This window comes from Ornithorhynchus anatinus, chromosome 1 (genome assembly GCF_004115215.2).
Source record: "Ornithorhynchus anatinus isolate Pmale09 chromosome 1, mOrnAna1.pri.v4, whole genome shotgun sequence".
NCBI classification, from domain to species: Eukaryota; Metazoa; Chordata; class Mammalia; order Monotremata; family Ornithorhynchidae; genus Ornithorhynchus; species Ornithorhynchus anatinus.
Window position 1 is genome coordinate 82,551,353 of NC_041728.1, and position 16,881 is coordinate 82,568,233.

Below are 16,881 nucleotides of genomic sequence, written 5' to 3' on the forward strand. Positions count from 1 at the left end.
TTGCCCGTCCTGGCCGTGGCCCGTCCCGTCCCGTCCCATCCCGTCCCGTCCCGTCCCGTCCCGTCCCGTCCCGTCCCGGGCGGCGGAGCGGGCTTGTCCGCCGCCTGAGGGATGAGGCTGCTGTCCCGGCTGCTCCGCCCCGCTCGCGGACCCAGCGCCGCCGCCGCCGCTGCAAGTAAGGAGGCCGCCGGGGAGCGGGGCGGGCGGGCGGCCCCGGCTTGACCTCCCGCTCCTGCCTCCGGCCTCGACCTTGGGCAGGACGAGCAGGAGGAGGAGGAGGAGGAGGACGACGAGGACAGGCCAGGACCAGCCGATGCACACACCCACCCACCGACCCCCGGGCTCCCGGCCCTTTCCGCCAGAGAAGCCGCGCGGCTCGGTGGCAAGAGCCCGGGCTGGGGAGTCAGAGGTCATGGGTTCCAAACCCGGCTCTGCCCCTTGCCAGCTGGGCGACTGTGGGCGAGTCACTTGACTTCTCGGTGCCTCAGTTCCCTCATCTGGAAAATGGGGATTAAGACTGTGAGCCTCACGTGGGACAACCTGATTCCTCTGTGTCTACCCCAGCGCTTAGAACAGTGCTCGGCACATAGTAAGCGCTTAACAAATACCAACTTCACTTCTCTGGGCCTCAGTGACCTCATCTGCAAATTGGGCATGAAGACTGGGAGCCTCGTGGGGGACAACCTGAACACCTTGTATTCCCCCCCCCCCCCAGCGCTTGGAACAGTGCTTGGCACATAGGAAGCTTTCAATAAATACGACTGAATGAATGCCAGGACCCCAGACGTTTAGACTGGAAGCCCGACGTGGGGCAGGGACGGTCTCTCTCTGTTGTCCAATTGTCCTTTTCCGAGCGCTTAGTTCAGTGCTCTGCACATAGCAAGCGCTCAGTAAATACGATTGAACGCACAGACAGAGGGGCTCCCGGCCCTCACTACCAGGGCCACAGCCGATGGACAGACAGATGGCCCCCCGGCTCCCTGCCCTCACTAATAATCCTAACAGTAGTGATAGTGTTTGTTAAGCACTTACTCTGTGCCAAGCAACCTTTCCAAGCGCCGGGTCATTTACGAGGTAATGAGGTTGTCCCACGTGGGGCTCATCGCAATCCCCATTTTACAGATGAGGGAACTGAGGCCTAGAGAAGAAGTCAAACGACTTGCCCAAGGTCACACGGCGGACAAGTGGCCGAGCCGGGATTCGAGCCCACACACATCCTCTGACTCCCAAGCCCCGGCTCTTACCACTGGGCCACTCTGTGCTGATAGGACCCCGGCCGACGGACAGATGGACTCCTGGCCCTCACTACCAGTACCCTCAGCAGATGGACGGACGGATGGACGGACAGAGCCCCCCCACGCGCGGGTGCCGTCTCAAACCTGTCAGCCGGCCCAAACTAACAACTCCACGTTAGTTTGACCAATCAACCAATCGGTGGTACTTATTGAGCACTTACTGTGTGCACAGCACTGTCCCAAGCACTTGGGAGAGTGTGGTACCGGAGAGTCGGTAGACACGTACCCTGCCCACAGAGAGCTAACGGTCTAGAGGTGCCGATCAATCATATTTATAGAGCATGGAGAAGCAGCGTGGCTCAGTGGAAAGAGCACGGGCCTTGGAGTCAGGGCTCATGAGTTCGAATCCCAGCTCTGCCACTTGTCGGCTGTGTGACTGTGGGCAAGTCACTTAACTTCTCTGTGCCTCGGTTCCCTCATCTATAAAATGGGGATTAAGACTGTGAGCCCCACGTGGGACAACCTGATTCCCCTATGTCTACCCCAGCACTTAGAACAGTGCTCGGCACATAGTAAGCGCTTAACAAATACCAAACATTATTATTATTATTATTAGAGCGCCGAACCAAGCATTTGAGAGAGTACGGTATAGCAGAGTTGACTTTAATGGCACTACGGAGTAGTGAGCGTGAGCCCGACGAATCGGGTGTTAAGGAGATGGAGAAGAAATGATCTGCCTCGTCTTTGGCATTTTACAGTATTATTAATTAAACATATTCATTCATTCAATAATATTTATTGAGCGCTTACTATGTGCAGAGCACTGTACTAAGCGCTTGGAATGTACAATTGGACAACAGATAGAGATAATCCCTGCCCAGTGATGGGTTTACAGGCTAATCATCATTCCTCGTTGTTTTATTCTTCCCTTTTTTAACAGGTGGGAAAGGCAGGGAGGATGACTCCCATAACTAAATTGTCAGGTGCAGAACCAGAAAAGATACGCTTCTGAACCGAACCGTAGCAGGGCTATGAGGAAAGCCTTTATTTTTCCTCAGAACAGTTCGGACAGTGATGATGATGATGATAATGGAGTCTGTTCTGCCACTTGTCAGCTGTGTGACTGTGGGCAAGTCACTTAACTTCTCTGTGCCTTAGTTCCCTCATCTGTAAAATGGGATGAAGACTGTGAACCTCACGTGGGACAACCTGATTACCCTGTATCTACCCCAGCGCTTAGAACGGTGCTCTGTACATAGTAAGCACTTAACAAATACCAACATTATTATTATTATTACTAAGCATTTACTATGTACTAATCACAAGGGCAGATAGACAATAATTACATCAGAGACAGTCTCTCCCCACGTGGGGAACTGTCTAAGGGGAGGGAGAACGGTATTTTATCCCCGTTTTAACTGAAACACCAAGAAGTTGAGTGATTTGCCCAGGGACATACGGCAGGCAAGTGGCAGAGCAGGATTGGAAACCCAGGCCATTCAATTAAATTAGTGGTGTTTACTGAGCTCCATCAGTTGTATTTATTGAGTACTTAGTGCATGGAGAGCACTGTACTAAGCGCTTGGGAGAGTACAGCAGAACGATAAACAGACACGTTTCCTGCCCACGACAAGCTTACAGTCTAGAGGAGGAAGACAGGCGACAAAAATAAATAAATTACAGATATGTACGAAAGTGCTGTGGGCCTAGGAAGAGGGATGAAGAAAAGGAGCAAGTCAGGGTGACGCAGAAGGGAGTGGGAGTAGAGGAAAGAAGGGCTTAGTCACCGTACTCATTACTGTAGAGTTGGTTGACGAGTCCCTTGCCAGTAAGGAATGTACAGTCTGGAGGGGAGGTCTCCTGATTCCCAGGTCCATGCACTTTACACTCGACAACTGTGGATTTTAAAATTTCAAATGGAAATCCCTGTCACTGGAAAATTTTACAGTGTTATACTAGATGAATTGAACATCGGCATGACCAGTCAATCTTTTCGATTCCAGTGACATATAGCAGTATTTTTTTTTTAAGTGTGCTTGTCACTTGCCAACATTCAGCACCTAGGTTTGGCAGCAGGGTCAGATTTTGTTGTTCTAGGAAAATCTATCTCACTGATCTCGTACTACAGCCCAGCACCAATTTACTCACTGTGCCTCGATCCTGTCAATCTCATTGCTGACACCTTTCCCAAGTACTCTTCTTAGCCCGGAACTCCCTCCCCCTCCATCTATGCCAGACCACCGCTCTCCACACCTTCCAAGGATTATTAAGGTCACATCTCCAAGAGGTCCAAAGATTATTAAGGTCACCTTCCCCAATGAATACCTCTTTTCCCCGGCTTGTTTTCCCTTTTGCATCGGCTGTGAACTTGGATGTGTGACCTTTGGACATTTGATATTCAACTCACCCACCAACCCCACAGCGCTTATGCACATGCATTTAAATTATATATTATACATTATTTATGTTAGTGCCTCTCTCCCCCTCTACAATATAAGCTCACTGTGGGCAGGGAATGTGTATTCTATTGTACTCCAGGTGTTGAGTACAGTGCTGCACACATAGCGCTCAATAAATTCCATTGGTTGATCGATCGATTGTTTAGTAACCTATGGGACTGAGCCCTGGTCTGATGGTATTAATTCGTTCATAAATTTTCAGACATACAAAAATTTCCCTCAGGTTTGTATTGCCATGCAAATTCGTGTGAAGCAATGTGGCTTAGTGGAAAGAGCACAGGCTTGGGGGCCAGAGGTAGTGGGTTCTAATCCCGGCTCCACCACTAATCAGCTGTATGACTTTGGGCAAGTCACTTAACTTCTCTGTGCCTCAGTTACCTCATCTGTAAAATGGGGATTAAGACGTGGGACAACCTGATTACCTTATATCTACCCCAGCACTTAGAACAGTGCTCGTCACATAGTAAGCGCTTAACAGATACCATGATTATTATTATTATTATTCCATCAGAGTAGTAGTTATATACCTGATAATAAGAGAAGCAGTAAGTGCTTCTGAGAAGCACCGTGGCCTAGTGGAAGTATCCCAGGCCTGGAAGCCAGTGGACTTGAGTTCTAGTTCCGATGCTGCCACTTGCCTGCTGTTGACTTTGGGCAAGTCATTTAACTTCTCCATACCTCAGTTTCCTCATCGGCAAAATGGGGAATCAGTACCTGTTCTCTGTATTACTATGAATGTGACTCTCATATGGAACCTGATTATCTTGTATCTACCCCAGTGCTTAGTAGAGTGCTTGGCACATAATTTGCACATAATGAACACCATCATCATTATTATTAAGTAGCCTAAAGAAATTCAACATTTAGGCCATAGTTTTTGTTTTCAATTTTCTTGTCTCTCGCCCTCCTTAAGAACAAGGATTGTCTCTTCTCTCTCTTCTGTGCTCTTCTAAGCACTTAATGCACAGTAGGCATTCAATAAACTCTATCACTTGATTCTTGTAGGCCAAGTCTGATTTATTTAATGCTAATCTAGTGATGGGTTGGCTTGTCTAGCTAATATAGCTATATCGATCGATCAGTCGTATTTATTGAGTGCTTACTATGTGCAGAGCACTAGACTAAGAACTTGGGAGAGTACAGTACAGCAGAATTAGTAGAAACGTTCCCTGCCATAAGCTTGCAGTCTAATAATAATAATAATAATGTTGGTATTTGTTAAGCGCTTACTATGGGCAGAACACTGTTCTAAGCGCTGGAGGAGATAGAGGGTAATCGGGTTGTCCCACATGAGGCTCACAGTCTTAATCCCCATTTTACAGATGAGGAAACAGAGGCACAGAGAAGTGACTTGCCCACAGTCGCAGCTGACAAGTGGCAGAGCTGGGATTCGAACCCACGAACTCTGACTCCCAAGCCCATGCTCTTTCCACCGAGCCAGTCTAGAAGGGAAGACAGACATTAGTATGAATAAAAAAGTAATTTTTAAGAAATAATTTAAAGACGTATACGTAAGTGCTATAGCGTTGGAGGTGTTGTGAATATCAAATTTCCAAAGGCCACAGAATGAAGTGAAGACACAGAAAGGAAAGCAACGCGGGGGAAAAGAGGGCTTAATCAGAGAAGGCCTCTTGGAGGAGCTCCGACCTTAGTAATGCTTTGAAGGTGGAAAGAGTGGTGGTCTGGCATATACCGAGGGAGAGGGAGTTCCAGGACTGAGGGATGATGTGGGAAAGGGTTCAGTGGCAAAATAGATGAGGTCAGAGTAGAGTGAATAGGCTGGTGCTAGGGGATCAGAGTTTATGTATGGGCTAGGCTGTAGTAGGAGATCTGTGAGGTGAGGTAGCATGGGGCAAGCTGCTCGAGTGCTTTAAAGCCAATGGTAAGGAGTTTCTCTTTGAGGCAGAAGTGAATGGACAGCCACCGGAGGTTCTTGAGGAGTGGGGAGACATGAAGTGAATGTTTTTGTTGAGTAATTTGTGCAGCAGAGTGAAGTATGGATTGGAGTGGGAAGAGACAGGATGCTGGAAGGTCAGTGAGGAGGCAGGTGCCATAGTCAAGGCAGGATAGGGTAAATGTGTGGATCATCATCGTAGCAAAGTTTGGAAGGAGAGGAAAGGGTGGATTTTAGCAGTGTTGTGAAGGCAGAACTAACAGAGTTTGGTGACAGTTGAGTATGTGGGTGGAATGAGAGAGTTGAGTAGAGGACAATGCCAAGGTTACGGGCTTGTGAGGTAGAGATGATAGTGGTGTGGTCTACGGTGATGGGAAAGGCGGTTAAGACAGGGTTCAGGCGGGAACATGAGGAGTTCAGTTTTGGACATGTTTGAAGTGTCAGTGGGGCATCCAAGTAGCTATGTCTCGAACGCAGGACGAAATGGGTAATTGCAGGGAAGGAGAGAGGTCAGGGCTGGAGATGTGGATTTAGATGTATATCGCCATATGAACAATATAAAATATATTTACTATCATCAGTGATTCTTAATCCTGAGGGATGGTGAGTGCCTTTGGTTCTACCAGATGGGAAAGATCCCGGAATCACAAAAGGTAGCTATAGTGAATAGTATAATGGAATAGAATGCCTTGTCTTACGCTGTCGAGTCATCTTCAGCCCATAGCGACTCCATGGACACATCTGTCCCAGAACGCCCCAAACGCCCCCAACTGCAAACGGTAATGAATCCATAGAGTTTTCTTGGTGAAAATATGGAAGTGATTTACCACTGCCTTCTTCCGCACGCTAAACTTGGGTATCCGCCCTCTACTCTCTCCCCCACCACTAATGCCCAGCACAGGTGAGTTTTAACTTGTGGCAGATTGCCTTCCACTTGCTAGCCACTGCCCAAACTAGGAATGGAAGGCCTTTGCTTGACTCTCCCTCCCCTAGTCAAGACTGGTAGAGTACTGGAAATTCCCCAGATGCGATCCTGAGAGGGGAATAGAATGCCCGTGACTCTAAAAGTCTTCAAAGTCCCAACCTAACGTCTGTCCCGGGACAGGATTTTGATAGTGATCAGTGTAAATTAGGTATAGTCAGAGACTTTTCCCATGGGAGATTGAAAATTGTTGCAGCCAATTAATCGTATTTATGGAGCACATACTGTGTGCAGAGCAACATAGTAAAGATTTGGGAGAGGACAATATAAGAGATTTGGAAAACAAGGTTCATGCTCTTGAGCTTACCATGTAGTGGAGGAGTCAGCAGGGTGGTCTAGTACATGGAGCAAAGAGCTGGGAGTCTGAAGATCCTGGTTCTAATGCCAGCTCTGCCATTGTCTGCTGGGTGACCTCGGACAAGTCACTTAACTTCTTTGTGCCTCAGTTCCCTCATCTGTAAAATGGGGATTGAGACTGTGAGCCCCATGTGGGACATGGACTGTGTTCAACTTGATTAGCTTGATTAGTACAGTATCTGGCACATAGAAGCCCTTAAATCAATTAAAAATCAATTTAAGATAGAGGGAACAGCAAAGTATGAGGATTTTTACAGAATTACTCTGGGCTGGGGTGGGGCGAGTATCAAACTGCTTAATAATGGTGATGTGGGGCTGAGGTGGGGAGAGAATCAAAGTGCTTAAGGGGAACCACCCCAAGTTGATAGATGCAGAGGGGAGGGCAAACAGGTGGGGAAGTGAGGGATTAGTCAAGGGAGATCTCTTTGGTGGAGATGGGATTTGGTAAAACTTTGAAGATGGTGGGAGTGGTGGTCTGTAGACTGTAAACTCACTGTGGACAGCGACCGTACCTACCAACTCTATTGCATTATACTTTCCCAATCACTCAGTACAGCCCTCTGCGGACAGTAATTGCTCAACAGATCTGCTTAACGAGGAGGAGGGAGTTACAGGTTAGAAGGAGGGCATGAGCAAGGGGAAATTCTGATAACGTTATATCTTATGACGCCGGACAGAAAGACTTACACTTTTCCGGAATTGGCAGCAACAAGTTATGGTGCAACCCAGGATGTTTAATAAATATATTGATGATTCTTGGTAGTCTGTTTTGCTTCAATCAAAGGTATTTATTTAGCACTTACTGTGTGCACAACACCGTACTGTGCGCCTAGTTGAGTATAGTAGAACGAATTGGTAGACATGTTCCCTGCCCACAACGAGTTGATAATCTAAAGAGGGAGAGAGACATTAAATGAATAAATTGTATGTTTGTGTATGTAGATAAGTGCTGGGGGCTGAGGGAAGGGTGATTTGAGGGTACAAATCCAAGTGTCAAAGTAATGCAGAAGGGAGTGGGAGATAAGAAGATTAAAAAGCTTAGTCTAGGGAAGGACTGTGGGAGATGCGCTTTGAATAAATCTTTGAAGGTGGGGAGAGCGATTGGCAGATACGAAGAGGAAAGGCGTTCCAGGCCAATGGCAGGATGTAGGCGAGAGGCTGGCGGTGAGATAGACAAGATACAATGAGTAGGTTGGCAGAGGAGTGAAGTGCGCGGGCTGGGTCACAGTAGGTAAACAAGGAGGTAAAGTAGGGAGGGGCCAAGGTGATTGAGTGCTTTACTATTTCTGATAGTATCAAGTATCACTTGATTGCATTTGTCTATACTTCCAGAGTAACATTCTTCAGGTATATCCCTGAATTGCACCACCACAATGTGTAATGAGAGCCCATTGTTGCGTAGGGATTGTCTCTGTTGCCTAATTGTACTTTCTAAGCGCTTAGTACTGTGCTCTGCACACGGTAAGTGCTCAGTAAACATGACTGACTGAATGAATATTCCATCATATTTATTGAGCCTTTACTATGTGCAGAACACTGTGCTGAGTGCGTGGGACGGTACAATACAATAAACAGGCACATTCCCTGACCACAACGAGCTTACAGTGCAGAGAGAGGGAGACTGACATTATTCTCCAAACAGTGGATTTTGTAATACTAGTTAAGATGACGGGGGTGGAGGTATCTCGTTTACAGGGAGTCGTAATATTTCTCTGTCAGAACCGGATCTCCGTGACCGAAATTCACAGAGGTTTCTTTTTCATTAGCAACCTGTGACTAAGGATAAGTGATTGAAGATTTTTGGTTACAAGATGGTGCATCTAGGAGAGCTTGAATGTAGCCTTTATACTGTGATTGTTTCCTTTAGACAGCTACACAGTATAAGAAATGTTTATCGTTTGACAGGTAGAGACAGATGAAAATGATATACAAATAGCTGGAGCAAGAAGAAAACGAAGAACAGCAAACGGTGCACGTATATCGGTAAAAACATAAAAGCACAGGACACCAAGTAGTAGAAATACAACAAAGGGACTGTTTAACACTGCCAGACACCTGGGAGGCTGTGGGCTCATTGCTGGCACCACGGGCCCTCTTCGCTAGTACTTTATTTAATCTTCAACTGGGGCAGCTGCCTGCTTAGTCCCACAGTGGCAGGGGGCCAATGCTGCCGGGGTCAACGTATCCCTTGAAGACAACTCTTTCTCCTCTTGTTGCAGTGGAGGTGGGGATTCGATGATAAATACTCTGGTCCGGCAGAAGTTACACCCCAATCAATGAAATCTGGCACCTTGGACTCATCGGGTGCTGGTCAAAACCAATAAAGCCAGGGTTAGAAAAAACCTGAAGATTCAGCAACAGTACCCTAAAGGGAAATACATTATTTAAGCAGCTTGACGTGGTCTGAGTATGAAAATTGAAGTCCTGAGATATGTTTCCATGATTATAAAGTTGTCCGGTTTGAAGATGAATGCGAGCTTCACGGAGAGCATTTTCACTCTCGCCCAAAAGGCCATCTTTTCTGCCCCTTGCCATTTGGGGCTACCCCTGTTTAAGCTCCAGTGGGAGGTCAATCGGTAGTATTTATTGAGCGCTTAGTGTGTGCAAAACATTGTACTCAGCGCTTGGGAGACTACAGTATTACAGAGTTGGGAGAGACTTTCCCTGCCCACAATGAGCTTCCAATCTAAAAGGGGATAGGCATGTCCCAACTGGTCCCTCCATGCCCAGGAGCGCATAGTGTGAGATGACCAGCAGGGAGAACAGGTGCAGTCTGTGGTCATTGTGAAGCCTGCTCTTTGGGAATGTGTGTTTTCATTACTCATTTTGGATAGAACTCTTGAGAAATTAGGGACTGCTCCCACAGCCCGCACTTTCTGAATACAACATGATGTGGTTTTGGTTGTGCAAACCTTCACAGAATCGGTCAGAGCAGAAGTGAGGTTCTTTGGGACCAGAAACCCTCTGCACTAGAAGAACTGACTGTTCTGAATATCTCTGAGGCATGAAGAAGAATAAGCACATCTGAACCCTCACCCATTTTGTAAACCGTTGCTAAGAATGACACGCAGTAGCTTAGTAAGAATCAGCAAAAAACAAAATGAAGAGTCAAAACAAGTCCAAATAACACATACACACCCACACGCATATGCTTGTCCTTTGTACAGCTAGATGAACTGGAACAATAGGGGCATCAGGGCAGTCTATATCTGGTCTAGAAGTGTTGAATCAGGAGAGGCACAGTAGGTAAATGGTACTTAAAGCGAAGGAATAGGCTACAAAAAAGTAAAAAATCTACCCAACCCATCCTGCACGGGTAGAAGCCAGGGTCAGGAGAACCGGGCTTCCCTAGAAGCTCCTTTCCTGGGTCACGCCAGTGCAAGAAGAGAAACGGATTACCGGCTTACTGCCTTCCAGCTGTTGCCAGGATCTGGGATGTACACCTTGTGGAGTGAGACTCTCACTTTGCTGTACAGAATAGTACTCGTTCCTCTAGTGCTAACCTTCTCACCTTGCCTCCATCTCACCTGTCTTGCCGCTGACCCCTATTCCACGTCCTCAATTCCCACAGACAGTTATTCTCTCTCTCTTTCTCCCCCAGAAACCTTATTGAAGGCACATCTCCTCCAAGAGGCCTTCGCAGACTAAGCCCCACTTTTCCTCATCTCCCACTCCCTTCTGCATCGCCCTGACTTGCTCCTTTCCTTTTCTCCCCTCCCAGCCCCACAGCACATTTGTACTTATCGGTAACTTTATTTATTTGTATCGATGTCTGTCTCCCCTCTCTAGACTGTAAGCTCTTTGTGGGAAGGGAATGTCACTGTTTATTGTTGAGTTGTACTTTCCCAAGCATTTAGTACAGTGCTATGCTCCGTTGTGCTCAATAAATACAATTGAATTAATGAATTGCTAGTTAATAAAGGTCGGTGATGTATCAGTTGCAGACGGTGAAGCAGTAGAGAGGAAAGTGGGGTTTGCGCATGTTTCAGCAAAGAGGCTCACCTTCTACTCCGTGTTACCAAGGAGGCATGAGATGGGGAAATATGGGTGTGTTTTAGCGTAGTTAGCATTTCCTGCTTACTGCTTCCCTGTTATCATGAGTGCTATGTTTAGTGGTTAGCACTGACTAGTAATTAGATTTTTCCTTGGCTTCCCCTTTAGACTATAAACTCCTGGGCAGGAAGTGTGTCCACTTATTCTGTTGTGTTGTATGCCCCCAAGTGCTTAGTACAGTGCTCTGCATATAGTAAGTGATCAATAAATACCATTGATTGATTGATTGATTTGGCTCAAAAGGCTAAAAGGATCTTTAAGCAATATTCTCATGACATGTATTCCTTTAGACTGTAAACTCGTTAAGGACAGAGAGCACAACTCTGTTATATTGTACTTTCCCAAGCAATGCCCACAATAAGCACTCAATAAATATGATTGATTGACTTTAATTCGGATATTCAGGCTTTTAGTCAAAGTCTCTAAGAAATCCCTTCATTGTCAAATCAGTTGTTTTCTCAAGCACCTGTTGGGTGGAGATAACGGATCTAAGCAAAAAGGGCACTCTCCCAAATCTTTGGTATGAATTTCTTTGTGGTTGTATGAGTAATGGTATTCATTTTTAGGTTTTTCCCATTTTAACGTTCTCCCTCCATTGCTAGGATCATCCCAATTGTGCCATTCATCAAGGAAAATTAGCTCCAATCAAGAAGGAAAGCCTGGACATGCTAAACAGACACTTAAGAAGCCCAAGTTACCCCAGGGCCGTTTTGATGTTCCAGAGGATTCCAATTTAGAACAAGAACCAGTAGAAAGTGAGTGTGTTTTCATTTTAAGGAAGAAAATAATAGATGATTACTTTGCTTTCTACAGTTAATTTATTTGTACTACTGTTCTTATTTAATTATGTTGTGAAGAGTCATGTTGAGTCGCTTTACCCTTTCCTCTCTACCTTAGTACCATTATTCTGTTCCGAGGTCTCATCACCTCTGGTCATCGTACTGTAGCAAACTCCTTGCTGGTCTCCCTCCCTCTAGCCTCTCTCCTCCTCATAATAATAATAATAATAACAGCAACAATAATAATAATAATGCTGGTATTTGTTAAGCATTTACTATGTGCTAGGCACTATACTAAGCATTAGGGTAGATACAAGCAAATCGAGTTGGACACAGCCCCTGTCCCTTGTAGGGCTCACAGTCTCAATCCCCATTTTGCAGATGAGGTAACTGAGGCACAGAGAAGTGAAGTGACTTGTGAAGCTGCCTGAATCACCCTTTTTAAAATACCATCAGGAAGATCAGTTCCCTCCTCAAAAACTTCCAATGGCCACCGAGTTTATTTTCTGCAGTTGGTGAAACACATTTTTGGACCATACCTGCCTAGAACAAAACGTAAATTCCAATTTCACCAGAGTGGAGTTGGTGCCGTGAAGGCAAAGTGAGCGATTTTGTTACCGTGCATCAGCAGTGATGGTTTTTTGGCTTTGAACCCACTCTGGGTTCAGCTTTATGTCCATTCAGAGCTCTTCCAGAGACTGATTCCAGGTTTTCCACTTCTGGCCATTCCTTTCAATCGCCGTGCTAGTTGGCCTCAGAGCCATCATTGGGGGCCTAAGCAGGGAAGCTGAGAGTGACAGAGGATTGCACCGCCACTCCCCTTGAAGCAGGTGTCAAATTGTGGTGAATTCTCAACCCATTAGGAGGCATACCCAAAGATCCAGCCTAAGATACAAAACTGCCTGGGCCTTCACGAGTTCATTCTAAAATTCTTTAGTCAGATCGTTGTGTTGTGACCTTAAAAACAAAAAACAAAAAAAACCTAACCGGAAACAACCTTATTGTTAGCTGAGTGGCAAGTCACGTACTGTTAAGTATCTTAGTAATTATTTGAGGGTGAGTTTTTTCTTTAATTACTGCCTAAAACTGATTTCCTTTATTGTTATTTTAGACAAGCTGCAGTACTTTATGTATATAAGAAGTCAGTGGTTCGGAGACTACCCTACAAGGAAACTAATAGTTCACAAAGTTAAAAAACCCACAGCTTCGATTGAGTGTTTCAAACTCACTGACCTCAAACTCGCCATACAGAGAAATACGCTTTTCAGTCACCAATGGCGGCTTGGTGTTTCAGTTTTAAGTGATTAAAATGTCCATCAGATGTTATTGATGTCCTCATCAATTTGTGATATTTTGTACAAGTTTGACTTGGACTGTATTCTCCAAGCCAAATATAAGGGTAATGTGAACCTCTGCCTTGCCTGAGGCAAGATCATAAGAATCTTACCCCTCCATCCCAACAACTGGGACAGGAAAAGTCCCCTTTGGCTGCGGTAGAATTCCAGGAAACAATGTGAAACAGCAGCAGCAAGAAGAAGTGATAGCAGCAGCTGAGCACAACCGGTACTGACTCCCAGACTTCCACTCGCCGTGGGTCCGAGATGCGGTCTTGCCTTTGAGCAGACATTGCGGGACCTCTCTGAGCCAGCAGTGGCAGAGAAGTGCCTGACTGCTGCTGCCACTTACCTCCTTCGGCCGCTGTTGCTCATTCGGCGTCGACTTAGTACTGAGAATGGGTTGTGCGCCTGCATACCTGAGTGTGGATGATTAATGTGTGTCACCCACACCTCTCACCTTTATCTTTCATTCATCGAAAGATGTCATTCATTTTATTCAACTCTGTGTTTCCTCTTCCTGCCTCTTTCTTCCCCCCATTATTCATGGCCCATCAGTCCTGTCCCCTGGAAGCCCGTCCACAGTTCCACTTTGAGTCCCGAAAATTACAGTCACTCGGTGTGGCATTTCTATTACTGTTTCCTAAATGCGTGGACTTGCACAAGGAGGTTATTCCGTTGCCAAGAAACAAGCCTCCAGAAACTGCAAAAGTAAATTGCCCTTGGCTTTTCTTTTTTTGGAGAGGAGCTTTTTTCCCCTTTTATTCTGATTTTTATTCCACCTTCAATGTGTGTTTTGTATTGCGCGTACCCGACATCGTCCCTGTTTTTAAAAAACCGAGGCAGTCGTTCCCCTTATTAAGGTTCACTTTACATTCTAGTAACTGACCCTATATTTATCATGACATTTCTCCTTTTAACATCACTTACGTACCTGCTTTAAAACTCCATCAGTCATCAGCAGTTCTGTTTTGGTTTTTTGCGTCATTTGCAGTGGTTTAAAGGAATGTGTTCCCATACCACTCAGAATTGCCAGTCTTTCCTATTTAAGGAATGTCTGATATTTAAGTAGCAAATTAAGATATTTAATTGGAAAGCCAAAGGGACTAGATAGAACCAGCGAAAAAGATGTTTTAGTTCGCAGATGGTGCATCTTAGAATAAAGAGGACCAGTTATGGAACTAGTTACTTAGACTGGCTTGATTAAAATTGAAAACTTTTAAAGTTTATAGTTCAATCAATTAACTATATTTTGATAGCTGCTTTTTTCTTTTGTATAAATCTTCTGCGAAGGAATCGATCAATTGTATTTTTTGAGCGCTTACTGCCTGCAAAGCACTGTACTGAGCGCCTGGGAGAGTACATTGCAACAATATAACAGACACATCCCCTGTCCACATTGAGTGTACAGCCTAGACAGACAGACAGACATGAATATAAATAAATAAATTATGGATGTGTCCGTAAGTGCTCTGGGGCTTAGGGAGGGGGAATGAATAAAGGGAGCAAGTCAGGGTGATGCATAAGGGAATGAAAGTAGAGGAAAAGAGAGCTTAATCAGGGAAGGAGATGTGCCTTCAATAAGGCTTCGAGTCGGGGAGAGTAATTGTATGTCAGATATGAAAAGGGAGGGCCTTCCAGGCTAGAGGCGGCACGGAAGCAAGAGGTCAGTGGTGAGATAGACAAGAATAAGGTACAGTGAGTAGGCTGGCTTTAGAGGAGCCAAGTGTCTGGGCTGGGATGTAGTAGGAGAGTAGCAAGATGACATAGGAGGGGGCAAGATGATTGCTTTAAAGCTGATGATAAGGAGTTTCTGTTTGATGCAGAGGTGGATGGGCAAACACCAGAGGTTCTTGAGGAGCGGAGAAATGTGGACTGAATGTTTTTGTAGAAAAATGATCTGGATGGCAGAGCCAAGTATGGACGGGATTGGGAAAAGACAGGAGGCAGGGAGATCAGCAAAGAAGGCTGATAGAGTAATAAAGACAGGATAGGATGAAGGCTTGGATTAACATGGTAGTGGTTTGGATGGAAAGGAAAGGGCAGATTTATAGCGCATGGACATTTAAAGCATATAACCATTCCTAAATGGTTATATGCACTTTCATCAAGCGTCAATTTGAGTAATAACACTTTTAAAAGCATGAATTCAGAATGGATAGGAAAGTCACCTGTTTTTTCCTCAAAATGCTCACTTTAACACAGCTACATTGGATGGGACATATGAGGAGAACCAACGACAGCAGGATACCCAGACAGCTGCTGTACGGTGAGCTGACATTGGGTACCAAGAGCAAGGAGAGCAGAGGAAGTGTTTTAAGGGCACATTAAAGCAAAACCTCGACAATTCTCCATCCCAGCCGAAAACTGAAAGTCAGTGGTTATGGACAGCCCTGAATGGCAGACTGTCATCAGGATGGGAATGGCTCTCTGAGCCAAAGCTTCACAAAAGAGAAACCAGCACCAGGCTCTGCACACCCACCACCAAGGGATAAACTTTTTGTGTTCCCAGAGTGCCTGGGACTGTGACGTGCACACATACACACACACTCAGGTGAACTTCCCTGTCTCTGGTGTCCTTTGAGAATTAGTTCTCATTTGAAAGAAGCAGCATATGGTGAGAGGTAAAATAAGTTTGGAGATTGAATTCTCCCATGTTCTTTCAAAGCAAAAGAATGTTTTTAACTTTTATCACTGAAGTTCTCGGTCTGAGTGGAACTGATGTGCAAATGCCCCACTCTGGCCTTTACCGGTGCAATGCCGGCTGACCTCTTTACATCTCCTGTTTTTGTTTAGGATTTCCAGGTGATGTCAACCCCATTACGAAGGAAAAGGGTGGACCTAAAGGCCCTGAACCGACTCGCTATGGTGACTGGGAGCGAAAAGGACGTTGTGTGGATTTTTAATACATGTGACGTTTAGCCACCTACTATTTTCATTTCAAATAAAAATATTTAATTGACTTGTGTTCAATTTTATCTTTATTAGCTTTCAGATGGAACGTGCTACTCTGGTTAGGCAAACAGCTGGTGCCAAAACATCAGCCTCTGTTGAATTTTTGGTTAAATTAGGCGTGATCACAGGTAACTATTGCATATTCCTTCAAGGCGGATGCCTTACAATAGCTTTCAATTTGTGAGTCATATCCTCTTTGTAATGTTGACTGGTGGATGTCATTTCATGTAACGAGTCATTGTAATAATAGGCTGCTCTTCAAAATTCTCTGCCAAGTAAGAATACGTTCAAATATTGATACTTGGATTTAATTGGACTGTGGAGTACACTGTACGACTGAGCCTATAATGGCTAATCAATCAGTCACTGATATTCAATCAGACAGTGGTATTTATTGAGCACTTTCTGTGTGCAGTGCACTGTACTAGGCGCTTGGGAGAGTACAACGATTCAACAGAGTTGGGAGATATATTCCCTGCCCATAGGGAGCTTACGGTCTCGCAGGGGAGATAGACATTACAATAAGTAAATACATTTAGGTGATGCAGAAAGAAGAGGGAGTAGGAGAAAAGAGGGCTTAATCGGGGAAGGCCTTTTGGAGGACGTGATTATTTTTAATAAGACTTTAAAGGCGGGGAGAGTGGTGGTCTGTTAAATATGGGGCAGAGAAAGCAGGATCTGGGTCAGAAAGGACATGGGAAAGGCAGGGATCGTCTCTCTTTATTGCTGTATTGTACTTTCCCAAGCACTTAGTACAGTGCTCAGCACACAGTAAGCGCTCAATAAATACGACTGAATGAATGAGTTGGCAGTGAGTGGAGTGAAATGTATGG

General features: G+C 45.4%; 1 protein-coding gene across 1 annotated transcript; it reads left to right on the top strand.

The window, feature by feature from the left end:
* The first annotated feature begins 24 nt into the window (after positions 1–24).
* Positions 25–16,055, top strand: SDHAF4 (succinate dehydrogenase complex assembly factor 4). The gene is made up of 3 exons (XM_029072140.2): positions 25–175; positions 11,583–11,735; positions 15,890–16,055. The coding sequence occupies exons 1-3, from the start codon at positions 112–114 to the stop codon at positions 15,997–15,999; spliced, it is 327 nt and encodes a 108-aa protein (XP_028927973.1). The 5' UTR covers positions 25–111; the 3' UTR covers positions 16,000–16,055.
* Positions 16,056–16,881: the final 826 nt, after the last annotated feature.

What these genes read in the sequence shown, in the direction of transcription:
- SDHAF4 (XM_029072140.2), top strand. Translation starts at nt 112, where the DNA reads ATGAGGCTGCTGTCCCGGCTGCTCCGCCCCGCTCGCGGACCCAGCGCC. An exon ending in CGCCGCCGCCGCCGCTGCAA is followed by an intron (nt 176 to 11,582) that starts GTAAGGAGGCCG and finishes CTCCATTGCTAG; the next exon opens with GATCATCCCAATTGTGCCAT. An exon ending in AGAACAAGAACCAGTAGAAA is followed by an intron (nt 11,736 to 15,889) that starts GTGAGTGTGTTT and finishes GTTTTTGTTTAG; the next exon opens with GATTTCCAGGTGATGTCAAC.